This window comes from Megascapheus bottae, chromosome 14 (assembly GCF_031878675.1).
Source record: "Megascapheus bottae isolate mThoBot1 chromosome 14, mThoBot2.hap1, whole genome shotgun sequence".
Classification (NCBI taxonomy): domain Eukaryota; kingdom Metazoa; phylum Chordata; class Mammalia; order Rodentia; family Geomyidae; genus Megascapheus; species Megascapheus bottae.
Genome location: NC_143522.1, coordinates 11,599,715 through 11,624,213, shown reverse-complemented (window position 1 = coordinate 11,624,213; position 24,499 = coordinate 11,599,715). Strand labels below are relative to the sequence as shown.

General features: G+C 39.2%; 1 protein-coding gene and 1 pseudogene across 2 annotated transcripts; one reads left to right on the top strand and one right to left on the bottom strand.

Annotated features, from left to right (window-relative positions):
* Positions 1–253: 253 nt before the first annotated feature.
* On the bottom strand, positions 254–20,536 carry Ptgr2 (prostaglandin reductase 2). Of its 2 annotated transcripts, none has more exons than XM_090344452.1 (10): positions 20,437–20,536; positions 18,947–19,023; positions 16,665–16,783; positions 13,063–13,254; positions 9,569–9,739; positions 7,594–7,803; positions 6,540–6,661; positions 5,624–5,711; positions 3,518–3,557; positions 254–2,195 (listed from the first exon to the last, which is right to left on the bottom strand). In XM_090344452.1, exons 2-10 carry the CDS (start codon positions 18,981–18,983, stop codon positions 2,119–2,121), a joined length of 1,056 nt encoding a protein of 351 aa, XP_090200578.1. In that variant the 5' UTR covers positions 18,984–19,023; positions 20,437–20,536; the 3' UTR covers positions 254–2,118. The 2 variants fall into 2 exon arrangements, with proteins under 2 accessions (XP_090200578.1, XP_090200579.1); XM_090344453.1 differs by having other exon boundaries at positions 20,312–20,529.
* Positions 4,362–4,948, top strand: LOC150054678 (ubiquitin-conjugating enzyme E2 D3 pseudogene; annotated as a pseudogene).
* Positions 20,537–24,499: the final 3,963 nt, after the last annotated feature.

Below are 24,499 nucleotides of genomic sequence, written 5' to 3'. Positions count from 1 at the left end.
TGACTTCTTGAGACCCAGGTCTTGGTACCTGGGATGGTACCAAGAAGGATAAGGAACTCACTAAAATAGGGGGAGTGAGAATTAAAGGAGTTGTCTTGTTTTTGTTTTTGCAGGTCCTGGGGCTTGAACTCGGGGCCTGGGTGCTGTCCCAGGCTCAAGGTTAGCCCTACCACCTGAACCAAAGCACCATCTCTGGCCTTTTCTGGGTAGTTTATTGGAGACAAGAGTCTCATGGACTTTTCTGCCCCGGCTGGCTTCTACCTGTGATCCTCATATCTCAGCCTCCTGAGTAGCTAGAATTACAGGTGTGATCAACCACTAAAGGAGTTCTTAAAAAAAATTTTTTTTTTTTCTTGGCCGGGCGCCGGTGGCTCATACCTGTAATCTTAGCTACACCGGAGGATGACACTGAAGACAGTCTGGGCAGGAAAGGATGGGAGACTCATTTCCAGTTAACCACCAGAAAACCAGAAATGGAGCTGTAGCTCAAGTGGTAGAGTAATAAGCTTGTGCAGAAAGAGCTCAGGGTCAGCTTCCAGGCCCTGAGTTCAAGCTCCACAACCAACAACAACAAAAAAAGATGAGTGAGGAGTACTGGGTACACAGTGTTTCAGGAGAAGGTAATTTATCTTTAGACAAGAGTTTGAGATGCTAGATTTTTTTTTTTTACTAGATTTTTTTTTTTTACTTTGAAACTCAGGCAAATCACAAATGGAATAGATTGGAGAGAAATACATACTGAGTAGAGTCCCCTCAGGAAAGGAAACGAGCATTAATAGGTACATCAATATATCTTTAGCATTCAGCTTTGCAACCATTGGGTAATTTGCCCAGTCTGGTGATTTTCTGAAGGTGTCTGTTTTCTTGTGTTTTATTGGGCTTTTGGTGCTCAGGATTGGACCCAAGGTCAACCACCCTTACCTCCCCATTGTTTTTACTAGTGGAATTCCAGGTGATGCTTGTGTTTACTTGCCCTCCATTTTAGGACTATTTAACAGTGACTGCTAAGCCTAAAATAAGCATATTCTATCAATATATACTGTAGTATTAAGGTGTTATATGTTAAATTACTTGGCAAGACACACATCTGGTTTCTTGGTCTCTCCATAACTCATTTTAAATTATTTATCATCTCATACCAATCTGAACCCAGAGCCTCTGCTCTTCCACCCTCAAGCTTTACATACACATCATACCAGAGTCTCTTTTCCATTTATATAGAAAGATCATCCCAATTCTGTTGTTACTAAGTTTCAATTTAAGAATTATATGATTTCTTTTGAAATAAATGTTTACTAAATACTTCTCACAATAGAATAATTATACAGTTTTAAATACAAGTTAATTGATCATATACAATAGATTTGAAAATTAACCGTTGTATTAAATCTCCAGTAGTTCCAGAATATCTGATATAAATATCACATATATTAATTTTAGCCATGGTTGGGAAGGTGGCTTAGTGGTAGAGTGCTTGCCTTGCATGCATAAAGCCCTGGGATTCCATTCCTCAGTACCACACAAGCAGAAAAAGCCTTAAAGTGTCACTGTGGCTCAAGTGGTAGAGAGCTAGCCTTGAGCACAGAGAGGCTCAGGGACAATGGTCAGGCCCTGAATTCAAGCCCCAGGACTGGCAAAAGAAAAAACTAGCCAGGTATGGTGGCTCATGCCTATATTGGCTCTAATCCCTGCAACTGGAATTAATTCCAGCATTCCTGATAAAGTAAGAGAATCACAAGTTCAAGGCCAGTCTGGAATACATAACAAGATCCTGTCTCAAAAGCAAAACAGTAAGAAATAATATCAACTTCCCCATAAGTAATCATGTTAGTATGCATATGTGATGTTAGATTTAGTATGCATATGTGATATATTTAGATAAAACAAAGAATTATGTGACTAAAACTCATCTTAATGATTACTAAAAATCATCAAGAATGGTTTATATTCATAAATTTTAAGGCATAGCTTAAGTGGTAGGGCAACTACCACTGTTCATGAGAGAAAAAGCCAAAAGGCCTCATGCTCTGAGTTCTGGCCCCAGTACCATCTCAAAAAGAAAAAGGAAAAAAAATGAAAAATGAAATGTGTTATTTCCTTGATGAAGATGTATACAGATTATAAAGAAGTATCTTCTGAAATGCAGACTATCTGCTTTCCAATATTACCTCCTGTCATCATGGACTGGAATGCAACTGAAAATTTAAAAGAAACAAAAATTAGATTATCTGAAAAGATAAATGTCAAGGTCGTTGTTTTTATCAGAAAGCAGGCACAAAATTATTTTGAGTGGTTTGGAAGCTCATAAAAAAAGGAAGCCTGGCATCGTTGGCACATGCCTGTAATTACAGTATTCTAAAGACTGAAGTTAAGACAACTTTGAGTTAGCAGTAACAAGTTGAGTTCAAGGCCAGCCTAGAATATACAAAAGAGCCTCTGTCTCAAAAACCAGAGGAAGTAGGGGAGGAGAGTCTGTCATAAAAGAAGCACAACTGGGGTTGGGAGTTTGGCCTAGTGGTAGAGTGCTTTGCCTAGCATGCACGAAGACCCGCGTTGAATTCCTTGGCACCACATATATAGAAAAAAGGCCAGAAGTGGTGCTGAGGCTCAAGTGATAGAGCTCTAGCCTTGAGAAAATCCAAGGACAATGCTCAGACGCTGAGCTCAAGCCCAGGACTGGCAAAAAAAAAAAAAAGGAAGCACAACTATTAAAACATTAAATCAGCTGGGTACTAGTGGTACATGCCTATAATCCTAGCATTTCAGAAGCTGATATCAGGATCACAGTTTGAAGCAACCTGATCAGGAAAATCCATGAGTCTCTTATCTCCAATTAACTAGCTTTTTGAAGCCAGAAGTGGAGGAGTATTTTAACTGGTACAGTTCTAGCCTTAAGTATAAAAGCTAAAGGACAACACTCAGGCCCCAAGTGCAAGCCTTAGTACTGTATAAAAAAAATTAAAGAGGCCAGAAATTTGGCCTAGTGGTAAGAGTGTTTGCCTAGTATGCACGAAGACCCAGGTTCAATTCCTCAGTACCACATACACAGAAAAAAGCTGGAAGTGGTGTGTGGCTCAAGTGGTAGAATTCTAGTCTTGAGAAAGCCGAAGGACAGTGCTCAGGCCCTGAGTTCAGTACACATGACTGGCAAAAAAAAATTGAATAAAAAATAAAAAGTACATCCCAGCAACTTTCTAAAAAAAAAAAAAATTAAACACATGGGCTATGGATATAGTATAGTGGCAGAGTACTGGTCTAGCATGTGTATGGCCATGAGTTTGACCTTCAACAACACAAAACAAATAAATATAAAGAGGAAAATGAGCATGACTTTGAGTTCTATTACCACAAAAATAAATAAAGAGAAAAATGAACTTAGATATAATTCATTAGTAGAGCCATTGTTTAGTATGCCAGAGGCCAAGGGTTCAATCCCTAGGACCGAAAAGAAGAAAGGAAAACAAACATTTGACAGCATTAAAAGAAGTAACATGTATGTAATCTACATTTATCTTACCTCCCATATTTTCTAATCCATTTATCACAGTCTCTTTGATCTATAAATCAAAATAACTAGATTTAGTATTTAAATTCCTATGTTTCTACTTAGTGATTCCCACTTCTGTAAAAGGCAACACACTATTTAGAAATTTCAGTATTGGGTATCAATATATATGAAGTAACGCACCTTCTATCTGGTGAATATAATGTAACCCTTCTGTTAGTTACAATAAAAACATATGAAAAAAAAGAAATTTCAGTGTTTCTTACTGATACTGTTCCAACAAAATTTTATATTCCCATTGTCTAACCCTCAGTTATTAACATATCAAAAGCTATATATTTGCTTTTTTAAAAAAATTCAGCCAGTCATCAGTGGCTTACCCCAGTAATCTTAGCTACTCAGGAGGCTAAGACCTGAGGATCATGGTTCAAAGCTAATCTGGGCAGGATTCCAATTAGCCCACCAAAAAGCTATGGCTCAAGAGTCGGAGCACACTAGCCTTGAATGTAAAAACTCAAGGTCAGCACCTAGTTTAAACCCCAGGGCCACTCCCTGCCCCCCCCAAAAAAAGCCAAACCAAGTCCTTGCTACTAAGGAGACTGAAATCTGGGGATCATGAGGTTTGAAGCCAACTTCAGCAAAGTCTGTGAGAATCTTATCTCCATAGTTAATCAAGTGGTAGCCTGCTAGCCTTGAGCAAAAGGAGCCCAGTGATAGTGTCAAAACTCCAGAATTCAAGACCTAGGACTGGTGTAAAAAAAGAATATCTTAGAGGCTGAACAAAATGGTTCCAAGTATACAAGGATCTAAGTTTCCCACTATAATTCTATGTATTCAGGAAGCATAGATAGGAGAATCCAAGTCTAGGCTGCTTCCAAGACAAAAACACGGGACAGCCTATGTAAAAAAGGTAACATTTTGGGCCAGGAGTTTGGCCTAGTAGTAGAGTGCTTGCCTAGCATGCACAAAGACCTGGGTTCAATTCCTCAGTACCACATACATAGAAAAAAATGCCAGAAGCGGTGCTGAGGCTCAAGTGGTAGAGCTCTAGCCTTGAGAAAGTCCAAGGACAGCGCTCAGGCCCTGAGCTCAAGCCCAGGACTAGAAAAAAAAAAAAAGTAATATTTTGCTAGCAAGTCACAATTATGGGACCTAATGATAGCCTATATCAAAGTGGTATATTCATTTTGACAATTTATTTTCCTACAAACTACCCCTGTAAACCACCTACAGTTACATTATGACAAAAATTTATTAGCCAAATATTAACAGTAATGGCAGCATGTGCCTTGATATTCTAAAGTCATAGTGGTCTTTTTCTTTGTAGCACCAGTTCTTTTACCCAATTGTTCACTTCTATGTGATCTAAACTCAAATTCCCCCCTAGAGCCAGAGATTGCACAGGTCTCTGAAACAGACAGAATATCTCAGGAATGGACTTAAGAGATATATCATGTGATGCTACCTTAAATTCAGAACAACTTGCATTATAGCTAGAATAAACTTTAATTGCTTTCCTTTTATTGAGTTTCTTTTCTGGCTGCTCCCTAGCAGACTTTATCTTTTTTTTTTTTTTCCTGGTTAATTGGAGGTAAGTCTCAGACTTTCCTGCCTGGACTGGCTTCAAGTCCCAACTGCAATTCCAGATCTCAGCTTCCTGAACAGCTAGGAGTACAGACAGGATCTACAAGCACCCAGCTGATAACTTGTTTTTGTTGTTTATTTGTTTTTGCCAATCTTGAGGCTTGAACTGTGGGCCTTGGTGCTATCCTTGAACTCCTTTTGCTCAAGGCTAGTGCTCTACCACTTGAGCCACAACTCTACTTCTGGCTTGCTCTGTGATTAACTGGAGAAGAGTCTCACAGAATTTCCTAGCTTTGAACTGTGTTTATGAGATCTTAGCCTCCTGAGTAGCTATAGGCATGAGTTACCAGTACATGGCTAGTAGGTTTCCCTAAATAGCAGGTTATAGTCCTCTGGGAAGTAGTTTCATTCAGTATACACTTATTTTGTACAATTATTTTTTACAATGAAGCAAATGTCTGCTATAGTAAATTCAAATAATATAAAAGTATACTAACTACCAAGAAGAGTAACAGTGATGAAGAATAGTTTTACCTTTAACTTTCCTTCTTTAAACCACTGACTCAACTGTAGAATGCCAGGCTCAAACTTATCCTTGTAATTTAACACCAGAAATCTTTCCCTGTAGTAGGGAAGAAAAAGATAATCATTAGAGAACACAACAGAAGTGAGAACCCAAAATCAAATATCTGTTAACCCTTAAAATATTAAGATTTAGCCATACCAATTCTGTTCAGGTAAGTTTTGTATATAGTTACAACTTTAAGTTTAGTAAACTTCTCCTGTTTATGTCTGCCTAGCATCTTCAACCCTATTTGGTAACTGTATTATAAATTTTTCTTAGGAGACAGCACCCTCACAAGACCTAACATGGAAAAAAGTCAAAGCCCTAAAATACTAGTTTTCTGAAAGCTAGTTAACTAAACCTTATACACTGAACCAGTCTAAAAGTATGGATTTTCAAGTTAAATTAAATATGGAAAGACTAAGTGCAGAACAGTACATTTCATATACATGTAAGATAATTAAACCCCACTTAATGTGGTAATAAAGGCAAAGGAAAAACCAGGTGCAGTGGCTCACACTTGTCATCCTAGCTACTCAGAAGGCTGAGATCTGAGGATTGCAGTTCAAAACCAGCCCAGGCACTAAAGTTTGTGACACTCATATCTACTTAACGATCAGAAAACCGAAGTGGCACTGTGGCTCAAGGGGTAGGGTGGTATAATTGAGCTAAAGAGCTCAGGGACAATTCCCAGGCCTAGAGTTCAAGTCCCAGGACCAACAGAAAAAGAAGGAAGGAAGGAAGGAAGGAAGGAAGGAAGGAAGGAAGGAAGGAAGGAAGGAAGGAAGGGAAGGAAGGAAGGGAGAGAGAGAGAGAAAGAAAGAGAAAGAGAAGAAAAGAGAGAGAAAGAAAAGAAAAGAGAGGCAAAGGAAAAAGCACACACACCTTGTGATGTTTCTTTCCTTCTGTATTGCTTCTATGGCAGGAGGTAGGGGTGGAGGATAAGGCACATCTTTATTGTACTGGGAAATCTGACCACACAAGATAATGTGACTGTTATGATTCATCTGTACAGAAAAAAAATGGATTGTTAAACCTAAAATAAATGCCTTCCCTGACTACTAATTTAATTGCTACCTCAATAAAAGCCTCCTTGACCACTCTATTTAAGCCTTTATTGCCAACCCATCTTATGGTTTTAAGATTTTTAATTAACTAGAATTAAGTTCATTCCAAAAGAATATAAAGAATGACAGCAAAATAATTACATTAGCCGGCCCTGTGGCTCACACGTGTAATCCTAGCCACTTAGGAGGCTGAGATCTGAGGATTACAGTTCAAAGCCAGCCCAAAGAGCTAAGACTTTGATAATTAACCACTAGAAAACAAGAAGTAGGGCAGAAGCTCAAGGGGTAGGATGGTAGCCTTGAGCTGAAGAGCTCAGGGACAGTGCCCAGGCCCAGAGTTCAAGCCCAACAACTGACAAAAAAAAAAAAAGAATTATATTGGTTGTCATTGTTGCTATTTGTATTAGTAGAGGTAATTATTTCTTGGACTTAAATAATTTGATTTTAATTGCTGACAATTTATACATAGTAAATATCTACATATTGTTAATAGTTCATTGATATTTTATAACACTGTCAATAAAATAAATATATTCAATCATTTCCCTACTCAAACTCAGAGACCATGGCTATGAGTTGACTCCTGGTAAGTTTATGGTCATTTCAAAAGCACAATCCTAATTTTTTACAAAAATAATTCGAAGGTAAAAATGTAAGATTTCTAGGAAAGACCTAAACCTGAAGTTTAGAGTAAAAATCTGAAAACAAGTGAAATTTGTCTTAGCAAGCTCTTTTGTATTACTTCAATACAATAATGATACTGTCACTTAAATAAACTATCATTTTAGGTCCGTCCCCCCAGTATCATTTAAAACAACAACACAAGTAACATGTATACACAAATTTGTAACAAATAGAAGCTAGCAAACAACCTGACTTATCACTGTATCACTTATGTCACCACCAACATTGTCAAAGTAAACATCCACTCCAGTTGGACATGATTCTTTGAGTTGTTCTGCCACATTCCCTTTTTTATAATTAATTGCATCGTCAAAGCCCAGTTCTGAGGTCAAAAGGGAGCATTTTTCATGTGTTCCACAAATTCCCACCACTCTGGAACAGCCCAGCAAACGGCCAATCTAAGGGAGAAAAACTTGAAAACTAAGTGGCTTTATATTATACTTAAATGTTAAAATGTGAAAGTATATTATTAAAATATATATATTAAAAATAAATGAGTAATCAAAATTTAGGTTAAATTATACTGCTATATTAGCTAAGTGAAATTTGAAACCAAAACAACAGGGGACAGGCATCCTTAAAATTAAAACAATAAAAAATTTAAAAATCACTACTTAGAAATCTGATTTTATTGAACAGACTGAAAGTATTTGTCTTATAACTGAATATTTTTTCAAATCTATGAGGAATTAAAACTACAGCTAAAGCGTAGTACCAGAGATTTATTCCTTTAATGATAACTATTCCAGGAGGCTAAAAAACTTAGGATTACAGTTAAAAGCCACCTGGGAAGAAAAGTCCAATAGATTCCTTCTCCAGTTAACTAGCAAAAAGCTGATGTTCAAGTGGTAAAGCACTGTCCATGAGCAAGCAAACTGAGCAAGATCATGGCTCTGAGTCCAAGTATCAGTCAAAAAGGGCTAAATAAAATAGTTTGTGATGCCCATATAATATTTATAAAATGATGAATTTTATACAGGTCTATCATAACATTTACTACATTTCTAGAATTCAGTAATGTTTCTTACTTAAGGAATTCTTACTTGAGGAATTTGTTTTTTAATGCCAGTATTGGGGCTTGAATTTTGGATCTTGTGCTCTTGCTTAGCTTTTTGGCTCAAGATTGGCACTCTACCACTTAAGACTTTCTACCTTTTTGGTGGTCAAATAGAGATAAGATTCTTATGGGGGCTGGGAGCATAACCTAATGGTAGAGTGCTTGCCTTGCATGCACAAAGACCCAGGTTTGATTCCTCAGTAACACATACATAGAAAAAGCCGGAAGTGATGCTGAGGCTCAAGTGGTGGAGCTCTAGCCTTGAGAAAGTCTAAGGACAGTGCTCAGGCCCTGAGCTCAAGCCCAGGACTGCAAAAAAAAAAAAAAAAAAAAATGTAATAGCATTTCTACCAGAAATGTATGAAGTAATAGCATAAATGTATTACATTTTAAAACATATATATACTTACACCCCAAAATTTACCAGTGGCTACCTTAAAAACAAACAAAAAAAACAAAAAACTACAGCCTCAAAAATTTACCTGTCCTTGGTGGGATTGTAAACTAGTTCAGCCACTCCTGGAGCGCATGGTATCCTTCATATATGGCTATTAGATCCAAACAGTGCAAGAGCGAAGACTCAATATTTGCATACCCAATGATATGGACACGGTACGGGAAATATAAACACAACTATGTAGACCTAAAAACTTATGACTCTATAGACATAATGTTTTATTACATTGATTAATACGTATCTACAAACCCTTAGCCTTTTGATTATGTTCTAAAAATTAAGTGCCTGTGATTGTATATAGAGATTCCCTTCTTGAATACTTGTTTGTTAAACATGTCATTTGAAATATGATGTAAAAATCAGTGTTAATAAATTCTTTAATAAAAAAATTTACCTGTCCAATGGTATTGGAAATATAAACACAACTACATAGACATAAAAATTTATGACTATAGACATGTTTTATTACATAGATTAATATGTATCTGACATACAAACCTTCAGCCTAATTTTGATTATGTTCTAAAAACTAACTGCCTGTGATTGTATATAGAGATTCCCTTGTTGAATACTTGTTAAATGTCATTTAAAATTTGATATAAAAATCACGTTAATAAATTCTTTAATAAAAAAAAGGAAAAAAAATTACCTGTCCAGCCAAGGATCCACAGGCACCTGCTGCCCCACTGACCACCATAGTCTGATTAGATCCAGCAATTATATGACCTCTTTCCTGTACTCCAATCAGGGAAGTCAAACCAGGCATACCTATAGCTCCAAGAAAATATGAAAGATGTCCATTCACAAGTTGTGGTTCTACCTAAAATAAAAATATAGAGCTTTTTAATAATATTTAAAAATCACTTTATTTTTTTTATTTTTTTGTGAGTGTCCTATCCAAAGTTCTTACATATATCCTAGCTAGGTGCTGATGGCTCATGCTTGTAATCCTACTCGGGAAGACTAAAATCTGAAACTGTAGTTTGAAGCCAACTTAGGCAAGAAGATCTGTGAGAATCTTAGCTCCAATTAATCACAGAAAAAGCCAGAAGTGGCAATAATGGCTCAAGTGGTAGAGTATTAGCCTTGAGCCAAAAGGAGCTAAGGGACAGCATCCAGGCCCAGAGTTTGAGCCTCAGGACTGGCAAAATAAAAAAGGCTTTTAGAATAATACTTTAAGGTCATAATGGTGGGGCTCTGATCCAATACTCTTGTGCCCTTAGAAAAAGAATCGGGCATAGCTACCTCTCTAGAGGAAAGACCACTTAAGGACAGTGTACAATTATCTATCTATAGGCTAGGCAGAGAGACCATATCAGAAGGTGAATTTTTCAGAACCTTGATCTTGGATTTTTAGCCTTCAGAATAGAAAACATGTTTACTGTTAAAGCTGCTCAGCCAGCCTGTGGTACTTTGTTATGACAGCCCAAACATACTTTACTCAATATAATCCAACAGTAAGCCAATCTATTTGTGAAGAGTAAAAACAAAAACCCAAAGACAAAAAACAATAATCTGTATGTTACTACTTTAAAAATAATTCCTACATTAAAAATAAAAACTATCCTTTCTTGTTGTTTCCTCCTGTGTATCAAAAGAGAGGAAATCCTTAATAGGAACACACTAGCAAAGTTGGGAGGCTTACATTTCTGAACAATTCCAAAGCAACCAGGACCACATCTATAGTGCCAGCTACTCATGAGTCTAAGATAGGAAGATTGCTTGTGCCCAAGAATTCAAGACTGGCCTAGACAGCAGTCTTGAAAACCCCATCTCAAAAAAATACATATGAAAAAACCCTCAAAATCCAACAGTTTTTTAAAATTACTAATGCATATATAATAACATAAAAATGCCAGGAATATAATGCAAGCTCTTAAGAGGACTGAAGCAGGAAAGTATCAATTACACTGGCTTTACTAGTAAGCAACTACTGCATACATGAGATATTTCTGTGTAGTATCAACTTCCCAGTAAATTTGTTACCTTTGTTCATATACCAGATGTAACTAACTGATAGCTATTGAAAACTATGGAACACAAGCCAGATTTGCTGTAGTACTTCTGTAATCCCAAGAGTTAGCAGACAAAACGCAGGAGAAATTTAAGGCCCGTGTGGCCTAGGCAATGAGTTCCAGGCCAGTTTGAACTATATAGTTACACCCTATCTTAAAACAAACCTGAAAATTTAATGATTAAAAACTTATTTTGTTATGATATTGAACTAAAACTGATTTACTGATTAATTTCAGATCTGCTAAAGTTTTACCAAAATTACTCAATTTCTTAAAAATTATTACGAAGTATTTATGTTTTTTTAATCTTTGGTAAGATGCAGAATTATAAACTGCTAAATATTCCTTTCACACTTTTTGAACTCTGGGCCTGGGCACTGTCACTGAGCTTTATAGCTCAAGGCTACCACCCTACCCCTGGAGCCATAGTACCACTTCCTATTTTCCAGGGGTTAACTGAGATAAGAGTCTGAGACTTTAATGAGGGCTGGCTTTGATCCTCGGCCTCCTGAATAGCTAGGATTACAGGTCTGAGCTGGGGTGGGACTTTTTTATCTCTAAGCACACACACAGACACACACACACACACAGAGTGGGAAGTATAGCTTTGACTCAAGTGTTAACAGTACCAGCCTTGACCAAAAAAGCTAAGTGACACCACCCAGGCCCTCAGTCCAAACTCCAGTACTCACACACACAGATTTTTAATATAATAAAAATAAAAATTTAATAAAGATATTTTAGCCAAGTGTCGATGTCTCATATCTATAATTCCAGCTACTCAGGAGTCTGGTATCTGAGACTGTTCAAAGCCAGCCTGATTAGGAAAGTCTGTGAGACTCTTATCTCAAATAAATTACTCAGAAAAAGCTGGAAGTGGTGCTGTGGCTCAAGTCCTAGAGCAGTAGCCTTGAGCACAAAAACTCAAGGACTGCGTCCAGATACTGAGTTCAAGTCCAAGGACTGGAAAAATTAAGTAAATAAAATAAAAAAATATTTAGTCATGTTTTATCCTAACATTTATCTTCATATCCACTTGTAAGGTAACTATTTTCATTTTGTACATGAAGAAACATGAAGTTATATAAAATACTTCTTTAATGATATATCAATTAGATTTAATTATATAAAGCTGCCATTTTGGGTAAGTTATTTCATATGATTCAACCTGAGTTGAAGTGAACTCAAGATTCCTTTTTTTTTTTTTTTTTTTTTTTGCCAATTCTGGGGCTTGAACTCAGGACCTGAGCACTGTCTTTAGGCTTTCCTGAAGGCCAGCACTCTACTACTAGCGCCATAGCATCACTTCTGGCTCTTCTATGTAAGTGGTACTCAGGAATCAGTATGCTAGGTAAGCATGCTAGGTAAGCACCCCCACTAGGCCAAACTCCCGGCCCTGAACTCAAGATTCTAACAGAAAATTTCAATTACAAAGTCAATTAATTTCTATGGCTATTTCTCAGGAAATTTTTGAATATGTAAATTATATAAGGAATTTGGTTTTTATCATATATTTTGGATGCTCAGCTCAGCTTTTGCACATACAGTTTGAGAAATAAATGGAAGATGATCTATGAACTGTCACATAAAGTAGAGCTAACAGTGGAAAAAGAAAGTAAAAGAAAATTATGCTTTTATTCTCTTTCCTCCAATAACAAAATCATATAAATGTAGAAAATAGGAGTTTGGCCTAGTGATAGAGTGCTTGCCGAGCATGCACGAAGACCAGGGTTCGATTCCTTGGTACCACATACATAGAAAAAAGCCAGAAGTGGTGCTGAGGCTCAAGTGGTAGAGCTCTAGCCTTGAGAAAGTCCAAGGACAGTGCTCCAGTCCCTGAGCTCAAGCCCAGGACTGGCCAAAAAAAAAAAAAAAAAGAAAAGAAGAATTACAAATGAGGGACTAGGAGCATGGCCTAGTGGGAGCCTGCACAAAGCCCTTGGTTCCATTCCTCAGAACCATATACACAGAAAAAGCCACAAGTGGTGAAGTGGCTCAAGAGCACTAGCCTTGAGAAAGCCCAAGGACAGTGCCCAGGCCCTGAGTTCAAGCCCTGGAACGGGGGGAGAAAAAGGAAAAAGAACTAGAAATGAGAAAAATATCAGATATTTTTTTAATTATACGTCACCTTTTCAAGGCCATTCCCATCTAGAATAGCTTTAGTTTGCCAGGGCCAATAAAAAGAAGTCACAACATTGCCTTTAGTTAAGTTTTTGTGCTTGCTTTCTTCTACAATTCCAACGCCTCCACCATCCACCACCTGAGACAACTGCCAAGGTGCTAAATAATCACTTCCAGTGTCTTCATTCATCTTACAACGCTGAAAGAAAAAACATTGATTAAGATAATTTTGTTGGCTAACAGTTTACTAATTTTTCTCAGTTGGTAAAAGGACAAGTCAAACAGAAATGAAATTTGTTAATTTTTCTGTTGTTACTCTAGAGAAAAAAAAAAGTACCTCACTTTTAAACAATGAAGAAGTACAATTATGCCAAGGGCCAGTGGCTCACACTGTAATCCTAGCTATTCAGGAGGCTGAGATCTGAGGTTCAAAGTCAGCCCAGGCAAGAAAATCTCTAACAATCAAAATACGAAAGTGGAAATGTAGCTCAAGTACAAGCCTTGGGTATAAAAAGTAGGGGAGAAACAAATGGTGCTGTGGCTCAATTGGTAGAGAACCTTGGGTAAAAGGAGCTCAGGGACAGCACCCAGGCCCTGAATTCAAGTCCCATGACCATCTCCCCCACACTCCACAGCCCCCTAATTCTCCTCCCTCTCTCTCTCTCTCTCTCTCTCTCTCTCTCTCTCTCTCTCTCTCTCTCTCTCTCTCTCTCCCTCTCCCTCTCCCTCTCCCTCTCCCTCTCCCTCTCCCTCTCCCTCTCCCTCTCTCCCTCTCCCTCTCTCCCTCTCTCCCTCTCTCCCTCTCTCCCTCTCTCCCTCTCTCCCTCTCTCCCTCCCTCCCTCCCTCCCTCCCTCCCTCCCTCCCTCTCCCCCCCTCCCCCCCCCTCTCTCTCTAAGAAGCAGCAACAGCAGCTTAGGACAGCAACCAGATCTCAGCCTCCTGAGTAGCTAGGATTACAGGTATAAGCCATCAGTTCTCAAAGACTTCTTAGGTTCAAAACCACCAAAAGTTTTAAATTACAAAAAGAAAATAGATAAATTGGTCTTCTATCAGCATTAACAAATATTGTGATTCAGCAGGAAGCACAGTGTCTTTGCAAGAATACGAAGACAATTGATAGAATTGGAGAAAATATTTACAGGTCATATGTCTCATAAAAGGCATTTATCTAACCAGACATCAGTGGCTCATATCTATAATCCTAGCTACTGCAGAGGCTGAGATCTAAGGATCTAAATTTGAAGCCAGCCTGGTCAGAAAAGTCTATGAGCCTCTTTTTATTTTGCCAGTCCTTGAACTCAGGGCCTGGGCACTGTCCTTGGACACTTTTTGCTCAAGGCCACTTGAGCCACAGCACAACTTCAGGCCTCTTCTGTGTATATGGTTCTGGGGAATTGAACCCGGGCTTCATGCATGCTAGGCAAACACGCTACCCCTAGGCCACACTCCCGGCCCCTATGAGTCTCTTATCTCCAATAAACTACTGAAGAAATAATCTGCTTTGGTGAATGGCAACTCCTTTGTACAACTATTTAAATTAAAAAAATATATAAAAAAAAACAGAGGCCGGGGGGAGGGAAATGGGGAACAAGACATGATGAAGGATATCAATGTTTGTGAAAAAATGCACCTTCTATCTGGTGAATATAATGTAACCCTTCTATTAATTACAATAAAAAATATATGAAAAAAAAAACCAGTTTGGCCTAGTGGTAGAGTGCTTGCCTAGAATGCATGAAGACCTGGGTTTGATTCCTTGGTACCACATACATAGAAAAAAGGCAGAAGTGGTGCTAAGGCTCAAGTTGTAGAGCTGTAGCCTTGAGAAAGTCCAAGGGCCCTGCTCAAGCCCCAGGACTGGCAAAAAAAAAAAAAAAGAAAAAAAAAAAAAGAAACTACCAAATTTATAAGCTGGAAGTAGAGCTGTGGCTCGACTGGTAGAGCCCTAACTTTGAGCAAAACAGCTCAGGGACAGCACCCAGCCCATGTGTTCAAGCATGTACATGTACATGCATGCACAGCATCTATCTAGAGTATGTAAAGAACTCATGCAACTCAATAATAAAGATGTAATTCAGTGTTTTAAATGCTTAAGAAATCTGAATAGAAATTTCCTTCAAAAAAGATATACAAATAGCCATAAGTACATGCAATGTACTCAAAACTAGCCATCTAGGAAATGCAAAACAAAGCCATAATGAGATATCAATTTACCTCTACTAGAGTAGCAATAACCAAAAATATGGACATATATATTAATGAGGTTGTGAAGTAGCTAAAACTTATTCACTGCTGATGGAATGGTGACTATTTTGGAAAATAATCTGGTTTTCCCTCAAAAGGTTAAATACTAGGAACAAAGGATGAACAAACGCAGTACTGGATACTATGTTGAAAATGAACTACATATCTTGTAAGTGGGGACAGGAAGAAAAAACTTGGAGAGAGTAAAAGAGGTAACATTGTCCCAAAAGAAATGAACTCATTACTTGACTTATGTAACTATAACCCCTCTGTATATCAGCTTTATAATAGCAATAAGAAAATTGAAGATTAAACAGTTATCAAAAGACTTGGCAGTTTTATTACTAGGTAAATAAAAAGATAGTCTTGTACATAGCATTTAAGGAGATTATAATGAAACTCTTCGTACCATTGATATATGCTAATAGGAAAAAATATAGCAGAATATTCATAGTAGCCAAACTAGAAATCTACATGTCTACCAATAATAAATCAATGATAAAATATTGAATATTTAGATAATGCAACATAATTCAGTACTAAAAAGAACTGATAAAATATAGCTTAATTATGGCCAGGAGTTTGGCCTAGTGGTAGAGTGCTTGCCCAGCATGCACGAAGACCCGGGTTCGATTCCTCAGTACCACATACATAGCAAAAAGCCAGAAGTGGTGCTGTGGCTCAAGTGGTAGAGCCCTAGCCTTGAGAAAATCCAGGGACAGTGCTCAGGCCCTGAGCCCAAGCCCAGGACTGGCAAAAAAAATATATACATATATATATATATATATATATAAATTAACTTTGTAAACATATATGTAAGAAGCCAGACACAAAAAGTATGTTATATGCTTCTGTTCATATGAAATGCATAGTACAGGTAAATCTAGGTAGGTAAGTTAACAGACCGACTGGTATGATGGTACAGGAGAATCTCAAGTCAGGAGCTACTCTGAGCTACAGACTTTGTCTCAAAATAAGAAAAGAAACAGAGGAAGGTGGGAAGAACGAAGAAAAGCAAGAGAGTCTATACATATGCATAGACTCTCATATATACAAAGAAGCAAGTCTATTTATACATAGCCTGCCTTGAAAATTCTCTGACAGATCTGATTTACAAATATTTTACTACCTTCGTGCTATAGAAGAACATGGCTAGCCAATATGTCTAGAAATACAATCATTTGCAGTAGGTCTTATAAATGCAAGTAAATAAGAATAACGGTAACATTACCTATAATTCTCAGTAACATATATATATATATATATATATAATTGCCCTAAAATCATCAGTCCTAAAGATTGCAAAATAAAATTCTGATAGGAAAAAAAAATATTTTTCACCAAGTCACACCTTTGATTCTTACCATGTAAGGGTCCACTGAGAGATAAAGAGTTCTAACTCGCACTTGTCCTTCATTGATGTTCTCTGATAAAGTGACTTCTTCCATTCGAAAATTCTCTGCTACTGGATTACCATTTTTCCCTAAAATATCAGTCAAAAACATAAAATCAGTTAAGTACCAGTGACTCACACTTGTAATTCTAGCTATTCAGGAGGCTGCAATCTGAAGCTCGACATTCCAAACCAGCCTAGACAGAAACATCTCCAGAAATTTTTTATCGCCAACTCATCTAGAAAAAAGGTCAGACCTGAAGCATGGCTCAGGTGGTAAAATGCTAGCCATGGGTGAAAAAAACAAGCAGAAGCACACTGTCCTGAGTTCAATCCCCAGTACCTCTGTCTTTCTCTGCTGCCGTAAGGTGAGCTGCTTTGCACCACCACATATGCTTCCTGCCATAATATTCAGGCTCATCCCAGGCCCAGAAACAAAAGTGGCTATCAACTGTAACTTCTCTTCTGAAACAAATACTCAGGACACTAAAGCAGGATAATTGCCTGATGATACCAGCTTGAGCTATATAGCAAGTTTCAGCCTTGGCTATGTAAGCTACTTCAAAAAAGACTTTGTTTTTTGTTACAAATCAGACTAAATTTACTTTTTATTAACTTCATTTTCCAACAGGTAGTCATAGGCAAAATAAATGAATTGACATCAGCATTGTTTCTTCTGCTACAGAAAGTCTAAACAGAAAATGTGGATGTAGCCAGGCACAGTGGCTCACACCTGTAATCCTAGCTACTCAGAAGGCTGAGATCTGAGAATCATGGTTCAGAGCCATCCCAGGCACTAAAGCCTTGAAACTCTTTATCTCCAATACAACACCAGAAAACCAGAAAGTGGCGCTGTGGCTCAAGGGGTAGGGCTGAAGAGCTCACAGACAGCACCCAGGCTGAGTTCAAGTCCCATGACCCATTAAAAGAAAAACAAACCTATAAATAAGATAAAATTATGCATATTAGCAATATAACCTTCTAAATGTTATGACTCCAAGAATATCTGTAACAAATGACCTTGATTTGGACAACTCGGCATTACACTGTTTAGTTTCTTCTATATATTTACTAGTCTTAATATCTTACTACTTTAATTTACCACATTGATATATTAGCTTTCTTGTTTTAATAGTTTACTTTATGGGAGGATTTCATTTTTTATTTCTACAGTTACAATATATTCCAATCACTCTCACCGTGTGTATCACTCTTTTTCCTCTTTCCTCAAAATAATTTTCAACAGGTTTTCATAGTTGTCAACAATCTACTTCCATGTTAATCCCTCTTTCATTTTCTCCTTGTTAGACTAAACCCATTGGCTACTGAGCTCCCAACAGAGCCTGTTTCTCTTTCCTCACACCTTCCAACCTCTATTGATCAACTGCTTTCACTGAAGTTCTTCATGTTGTTATAGTTGAAATGTATTACTAAATGCATCACCTATCCTTTTTCCTTCCTCCTCCCCTTCTCCTAAAATAGCCTCTTAGATTCATATGAATCCATATATATTTATGTAGATGGATTTATATACATGTGATCATATTCGTTTCTACTTTCTATTTCACTAAAAATTATTAAAAGGCCAGGAGTTCAGACTAGTGGTAGAGTGCCTGCCTAGTACGCACAAAGATTGGGTACCACATACATAGAAAGTGCTAGAAGTGGTGCTGTGGCTCAAGTAGTAGAGCACTAGCCTTGAGAAAGCTCAAAGACAGGCCTAGTTCAAGCCCCAGGACTGGCAAAAAATTAAAATTAAAAAATTAGAAGCTGGATTGTAGCCTAGTGGTAGAGTGTGCACCTAGCATGCATGGAGCCCTGAGTTCCATTCCTGGGTACCACATACACAGAAAAACCCGGAAATGGCATGGTGGCTCAAGTGGCAGAGCACTAGCCTTGAGAAAGCCCAAGGACAGTGCTCAAGCCCTGAGCCCAAGCCCAGTACTGGCAAAAAAAAAAAAATATATATATATATATGTATATATACACACACACATATTTTATTTATTTAGCCAGTCCTGGGGCTTGAACTCAGTGCCTGGGCACTGTCCTTGGGCTTTCTCAAGGCTAGCACTCTACCACTTGAGCCTCAGCACCACTTCTGGCTTTTTGCTATGTATGTGGTACGGAGGAATCGAATCCGGGTCTTTGTGCATGTTAGGCAAGCACTCTACCACTAGGCCAAACTCCTGGCCCCAATAAAATAAATTATTAAAGACTGAAGTTTCTCATTAACCAAAGACAAATACATACCAGGTCTGGAATTCAATACCACTCTTTGTACAATCATTCTGTGCAGTGGTGTCACCGATTCAATATAAAATAAATCCCTATAAATAAAAAAAATTAAGTCACCAGAAAGATCTGAAGTATTTAATAATTCAAAACAAAAAAGTCCAATTGTGCTTCTGAATGAAGGAAAAAATAGGTTAATAGGATCCCAAAAGGATATATTCAAATTAAGTTTAATATTTTTCTTTTTTTCTAATTTCAACAGTATTTTCTATTTTAAAGTATACACACTGAAACCAGGTAAATCCTAGCACTAACCTATAAACCCAGCAGTGGAGAGACTGAGGGAGAAGGATCATGAGTTTGAGGGCAACCTGGACAACACAGTAAAACATTGGCTCAGAAGTTGGGAATGTAGCTCAGCACTAGAGTATGTTCCTAGCAATAGTTAATGCCCTAAGTTTGATTCCAGCAACAAAAACAAGTAAGATTTGTGTATTGTAGATTTGCCAAAACATTGCTTAGCATCATGAAAAATACACTACTATCGTTATCTCCCTCGGCATTAAAAAAGTGCCAAGTACAACTAATCAATGCAAGAGAAGTGTGTGTTATCCTTTAACCCAACAAACAATAGAAACTTCATTTAGTCACACAATGAGCATTTAAAATAAGGTACATCAAATCAAGATCTACAGGAAACCAGGGAGAAACTCGGCAAATCCGATCTGCCGCTGTGCAATTTGCTTGGGTGCCAGTCACGAGTGTCTATGTTGTCCTGGAAGCAAGAGATCATTGAGAACAGAAGACGCGGCCCGGTTCCAACCAAGTGGAACCTTGGAAAGGTTCCTCCTCTCAGCTTGTGTCCCTCGGGTTCCTGGGTGCTACAGCACTGGAATGGAAGCGTTTTATCGTCTTGTTTAAATACAACTCCTAGTCAAAACACCAACAAGAGGTTGTTCATCTTGTTGCTTTCTAGCGCAGAAAAAGAAGGTTCGAAGAAGGCAAATAATCCGCCCAAGGTCGAACAACTACCTTGTGACCACACATGTTGACGCAAACTCATGCGAATCTTCCGCCCGGTGGGGCTGGAAGGAAAAAACTCCAGATCCGCACCTGCCCCGCTAGACACGTGCACTGACCACCCCACGACACACCTGGAACCCAGCCTTCCCTCCGCTCTTCGCCACAGCTCGCTCGGCTGGAGCTCAATCACCCGCGTCTGCACCCCAAACTGACCCAGCCGCCCCGAGAGCATCAAGTCTCGGGCCAGCCTCGCGTTCAGTCCGCGGCGCCCCACGCCTCGACGGGGCGCCGCACACGCCGCTGGATCCCAGCCTGCGCTCGCTTGCCCACTCTCAACCCCCAACAATTTTTAAAAAACACCTTCTTCTTCCGCCAGCGCCGCCGGTAGCTCCGCGAGGCAGCGCGCGGGGTCCACGGGGCGTCCCGGGCCTGGGATCTGTCGCCCTCACGCCCGTCCCTCGGCGCGCCCGCCTCACCGTACTTGCCGTGCCCGGACGTCCAGCACCTTCCACAGCTGAAGGGGTCTCGCGAGATCTGGCGAGACCAGCCTGGTAGGCGGGCGCTGCGATCCCTACCCTCTGACCACTCTGGGAGGCCCAAGGTTACTCGGGGTGCTCTTGGCCGCGCGCGCGCGCGCACACGCGCGCAGATTCCCTCAACTGGGGCGGGATTAAGGTGTGAGAGGATTCCAGCCCTGTCAGGCTGTGAGAGGCAGGGGCGGGGACAGGGAGAGGGGGCGGAGAAGGGGGGGACGGGGCGGGACCCCAGTTTCAAAGGATTTCAAACTAACCGGGACTGGTGTCCTGTAAATTCCCCGGTCCAAAGAGCAGATTGCTCAGCCTTGACCAGTAAATTCGTATCTGTGAGTCAGTGTGTGCGCCAGTCCTAGAGGCTGAACGCAGGACGTTGTCCTCTTGCTCTTTTCTGCTCATAGCTAATGCTCTAACCACTGTCCATTTTTTTTCTGCTGGTTATATGGCATCTCACAGACTTTTCCAGTCTTTGAGCTTTGATCTTCAGATTTCTTCCTCTTGAGTAGCTAAGATTGCAGGTGTGAGCCCGTGGCTCACAGTGCTCTACCACTGAACTAGATTGTCTCCATCCCCACTCTTCTTCTCCCTGTCATTACCTCCCCTCCCTCTTCTTTCTCCTTGTGAGAGTTATATCAGGAACACAGACAGGCTTGTGACTTTCTACAGTCTAAATGTATTGGATAACAAATTCACAGTCTACATCAATTTCATTTCTCATCTTAACTACTCTCAGATCACACATTAGGATAGTTGAGCTATAGAGTTCTAAGAGGCCTTACCTAAAGCCAGAGCAGAGTGGACACAGCTGTAAAAGAGTCATTGCAGGCAGTCAGATAAGACACTGGGAACAAATCCTGGCACAGCTGTCACAGTTGCTGAGATCCCACTGGGGCCCAATGCTGATTGAAGGTGCACAGCTGATTTCAAGCACAGAGATAGGTTCTGAGTCCAGGCATTGAGATCCAGAAGCATGGCAAATCTGATAGCAATTTGACAATCAAATGGGCCTTGTGGCTGAGCTGAAGTCCCACGGACAGATTTAACAGTTCCTCACATGTTAATCCTTGACACACACAGTGAATGGTCATTTGACAGATCTGTGTCTAAGGCTGGGTCCCAGGGCTAGAAGCCCTTCGTTTTACAGGGTTCTGCTAAGGGTTTGCTGTACTCAAGTTCATGGGCCTGGTTTTACTAATATGATTTGAGGTATTTGCTTATAATATTGACATAGTTAAATTAGTTATCTGTCCAGATGGTAGTTGTTTACTTGTGTAAACAAGATATAAAGTCATTCTATTTTGGAAGGTTTACTCAAAGTAGAAATGGCTTATGTCAAAACTATTGCCTTACAAAATGGGAGTAGATGAAGACAAGACACACCCATAAAGCTGCTGTAGTAATGCAACCTGTAGTAATTCAGAGTAGCACAAGCCTGTTCTCTTTTCCTTCACTCCCCACTGTGCCAAGTCTCTTCCCCTTTCTCCCTCCTCTCTCACTCCCTTTCCCTCTGTCCCTCGCCCACCAGGGCTCTTTAGCTCGATCATTTCCCAGGATTTAATCTTTCTGTCTCAAAACTGAATTGCCTATTGTGGGCCAACTTCTCAGTTTCCTTCACTATTAAGTGTCTCCATTTATGATGGGCTAAATTGAGAAAGACTTATTCCTAGGAGAGCTTTGGATTTTCAAATCTAAGAGAGCATTCAGAATTAGGCAAGTGTAGGAATTGAGATTTACATTGTAAACATTACAATGTAGGAGCTAATAGAGCACGTAAAATAATAATAATAATAGCTGAAAGGGCCCAGTGCTGATGGCTTATGCTGTGTAATCATAGCTACTAGAGAGGCAGAGATCTGAGGATCCTGGTTTGAAGCCAGTCCAGGTGAAAAAGTCCTTGAGACTTATCTTCATTTAGCCAGAGGCCAGAAGAAGAGGTGTGGCTCCAGTAGTAGAGTGTTAAATTAAGTGAAAAAGCCAAATGAGAGGTCAAGTCTCAGTATCAGCACACACACACTGAAGAAGAATGACTCAAAGATGCCTACAGTGGCCAGCCAGGAGATAGCAATCAAACAGATTAAAGCAGTTGGAAGAGTTACCACTGAACATTTTCATTTCTTTGGGAAAACTTCAAGAAAACAGTAAATAAAAAAATTAATTACAGGGCCAGGAGTTTTGCCTAGTGGTAGAGTGCTTGCCTATCATGCACAAAGACCCGAGTTCAATTCCTTGGTACCACACTCATAGAAAAAAAAAAAAAGCCAGAAGTGGTGCTGTGGCTCAAGTGGTAGGGTTCTAGCCTTGAGAAACTCCCAAAGACAGTGCTCAGACCCTGAGCTCAAGCCCAGGACTGGCAAAAAAAAATAGGCCGGGAGTTTGGTCTAGTGGTAGAGTGCTTGCCTAGCATGCACAAAGACCCGGGTTCAATTCCTTGGTACCACATACATAGAAAAAAGCCAGAAGTGGTGCTGAGACTCAAGTGGTAGAGCTTTAGCCTTGAGAAAGTCCAAGGACAGTGCTCAGGCCCTGAGCTCAACCCCAGGACTGGCAAGAAAAAAAAATTAATTACAAACACATTAAAGCAAGAGCTAATCTCTTTGTCAAGCGTCTATATACCTTCACTAAGCTCTCTTTGTAATAACTTAGACGAATGAAAATGAAAAAAGCTCAAAAAGAATAAGAGAGCAGAAAATAAAGATTGTTGACAACTTGATCTTATAAGAAAAAAGTCAAAGTAGAAAAGGAATCATGCAGCAAATTGATTTTTTGAGTCTCTTCATTCAAGGGTCAGTGAACTCTTGATAATATGCATGATTTTTTTTCTCCAATCTCTAAAACTCAAGAAATGAATAGAAGATTTACAGGTATATTGTCATCATATTTCTTTTCCTAAATGTTCTCAATCACTAAGGATTACTATTACTTGTGTAACTTAAATATGTTATACAAATCATATAAGGTTAGGCAATACTATATAATTTTCCCTATATGATTTAATTTTCAAAATAATACTGTTGTTATCATTCCTATCCACAAGGAGAAAAATGAGGTTAAGTTAGTTAACTTCTACATTAGATTAAGTAACTAATAAATAAAGAAGCAAATTTTCTTCCTGTGCCTAATTGTGGACCTCACTACAAATCTAGCCAGTTCTGGGGCTTGAACTCCAGGCCTGAGCACTGTCCTTGGGCTTTTTCCTCAAGGCTAGCACTCTGCCACTTGAGCCACAGCACCATTTCTGGCTTTTTCTATGTATGTGGTATGAAGGAATCGAACCTGGGTCTTCGGGCATGCTAGGCAAGCACTCTACCACTAGGCCAAACTCCCAGCCCCATAAATAAAAATTTCTATAATAGAAGGGAAGGGTACCCTTTCATTTCATCTACCACACAAGCTCAGAAAACAATACCCCACATATGATACTTTAATGTGATCAATAGTAAGGTCCACGATCATAGTTTTAAAAGCCCTGGAGTACCGAGCGCCACTCTGCCCTTATTCAGCAGGAAACGCTCCCTGTTCAACAGCAGTTAAAGTTTTCTCCCAGAGGTGGAATGAGGGAGATAAGGAGGAACTGTCAAATAGATATGGATAAAAAGTGGTAAACAAAACATGTGGCAGATAACATGTGGCCCATTGTGGCATTTCTTGTTCCCATAGAGCCTTAGCATCCTGCTCAAACATTTCTTCACATAATGCCTGTGTATCTGCTCATTGATGTAAAGAGCCAGGGCAGCCACATACAAACTATCAAATGATCAGCATGAGCCCCAAGGGAGGAGTTTCGGGAAAAGCTTCCTCCTGTATTAACCGCCCCTGAGAGGACTCCATTGGATTCCTTTTTGGTGCTCCTGTCTTTGGAGAGTCTCCCTACTTTCCTTTTCCTGATTTCTTTTCAATTTCAAGGAAACTTGCTTTCTATGGTATAAAAAAAAAGAAAAAAGAGAAAGAAAGGAAGAAAGAAAGAAAGAAAGAAAGAAAGAAAGAAAGAAAGAAAGAAAGGAAGGAAGGAAGGAAG

Bases quoted from the DNA above. Each gene is read 5' to 3' on its own strand.
- Ptgr2 (XM_090344452.1), bottom strand. From the start codon at position 18,983: ATGATTGTACAAAGAGTGGTATTGAATTCCAGACCTG. The intron at 9,740-13,062 runs GTGACGTATAAT...TTTTTATTTTAG, and splicing joins ATGGGAATGGCCTTGAAAAG to GTAGAACCACAACTTGTGAA. The intron at 2,196-3,517 runs GTAAGATAAATG...TTAAATTTTCAG, and splicing joins TGGATTAGAAAATATGGGAG to TTGCATTCCAGTCCATGATG.